Source organism: Alexandromys fortis, unplaced genomic scaffold (assembly GCF_014885135.2).
Source record: "Alexandromys fortis isolate MF-2015 unplaced genomic scaffold, M_Fortis_MF-2015_v1.1 scaffold_31, whole genome shotgun sequence".
Taxonomy (NCBI): domain Eukaryota; kingdom Metazoa; phylum Chordata; class Mammalia; order Rodentia; family Cricetidae; genus Alexandromys; species Alexandromys fortis.
Genome location: NW_026067974.1, coordinates 9,014,541 through 9,016,062, shown reverse-complemented (window position 1 = coordinate 9,016,062; position 1,522 = coordinate 9,014,541). Strand labels below are relative to the sequence as shown.

Below are 1,522 nucleotides of genomic sequence, written 5' to 3'. Positions count from 1 at the left end.
ACTTTAAATCAGCTCTCTCCACCTTTACAGGAGCTCCAGGGATCTGACTCAGGGCAGCAGATTTGCAAGGCAAAGCGTCTTTACTCCCTGGGCCATCTTGCTAGCCCAAGTAAGTTAACTTTCGTCAGGCTCTTCCCCCATTCCTTGGCCAGTGCTGAGGAGTGAACCCAGGACTGGCCTTCTGCATGCCAGGGAAGCACCGCCCCCCCCCCATCTACATCCCTACTCCTCTGGAAACAGACCTTTTGGAGCGACGTGAGTCAACACACAGCAGTGGTTACGAGCCTTCCCCCCAGAACTCCAGAGCCTATAGTTGTCAATGAGCGGTCACAGGCCAAAGTCTAGGACAATCTTTATTGGAGCTTGGAATGTTATAGCAATTCACCTGACTCAGGCAAACTGAGAATGAGCAGCAGCGGTGACAGACACCAGCAGCGGGGGTGTCCTGGCTACATTAGGAATCCTGCTCGCCGGCAAGCAGGACACGGCGCGCGCGCGCGCGCACACACACACACACACACACACACACACACACACTCCTACACAAATTTACACTCACACTGGCTCACTCCCTCCTGGGTGAGTCTGAGGCCAGGCAACTCAGCCTGCTCCACACCTCTTGGAGAAGGCTCATCCACCTCTTGGGGCATCTGCTAAGCAAAGCCTGAAGGGACCACTGGTGGCCCCTGGGGTGGAGGAGCTGGAAGCCGCAGGTGCCTTGCAGTTTGGGAGAAGGGGATGCAGGACAAGGGATGGGTCGGGGCAGAGCGAAGAGGCTGCAAAGACGACAGATGGGAAAAGGGCATCTCCTCTCCTCCACCCATTCCAACCTCGCAGCACGGCCAGCGCCCTGGGCACAGAAAAGTCTGGGTAGCATCAAGGGGGCCCCCTGTGTCCTAGGAAGGCACTGAAATGGGGAGCAAATCTGGGGAACCTGGCATCTCCCCAAAACACGCCCAGAAGAGGAGGATGGCTGAGCGAGAAGGGTTTGACATGCCAGCTGCTGGGGTAACAAGCCTGGGAAGCCCAGGTTCCACTTCCACTCCGATGGTGGAGTGGGAGAGCGCTGAGATGCAGCCCCTCTGGCCAGCAGAGGGGGAAAGGGCTGGAGGCTTGGCTGCCCCTCTGCCCTCAAGGGCAGTGAGAGCGAACCTGACCTCACCCATATGTCCATGGTAGGAAGAGGGGGCAGGAGTAAGGGCCCAGAGTCTCCTGCCCCGAGGCCAGGGCTACCAGAGCACGGCCCCATCCAGGTTCCCATAGCCTGGCTCAGCACGCAGCCTCCAGTATGTATGGTTGGTCACCCACCACTCCTTGCCGCTGCTGTCTGTCTGCCGCCTGGGGGAAAAGCACCAGTAGGTGTGGGTAGAGGATGGTAGAACGCAGGCTAGTTCCCGGTGCTGCCTCCCACAAACTACTCTAAGCAGAAGGCGGTAATGAGGAGCCGGGCTGCAGAGGGACCCAGAGCGGCGGGCGGGGCGGGCGGGGGGGGGGGGGGGGGGAGGGGGGCGACGGAGGAGGG

General features: G+C 59.9%; 1 protein-coding gene across 2 annotated transcripts in view; it reads right to left on the bottom strand.

Moving 5' to 3' along the window:
* Positions 1-335: 335 nt before the first annotated feature.
* The window catches only part of Osbpl7 (oxysterol binding protein like 7), a 17,439-nt gene continuing 16,252 nt past the window's right edge, over positions 336-1,522 (bottom strand). For both annotated transcript variants that reach the window (XM_050156685.1, XM_050156686.1), the window contains one exon: positions 336-1,338. In XM_050156685.1, the coding sequence (XP_050012642.1) occupies positions 1,230-1,338 (109 nt within the window). In that variant the 3' untranslated portion in view covers positions 336-1,229. The remainder of the gene's footprint in view (positions 1,339-1,522) is intronic.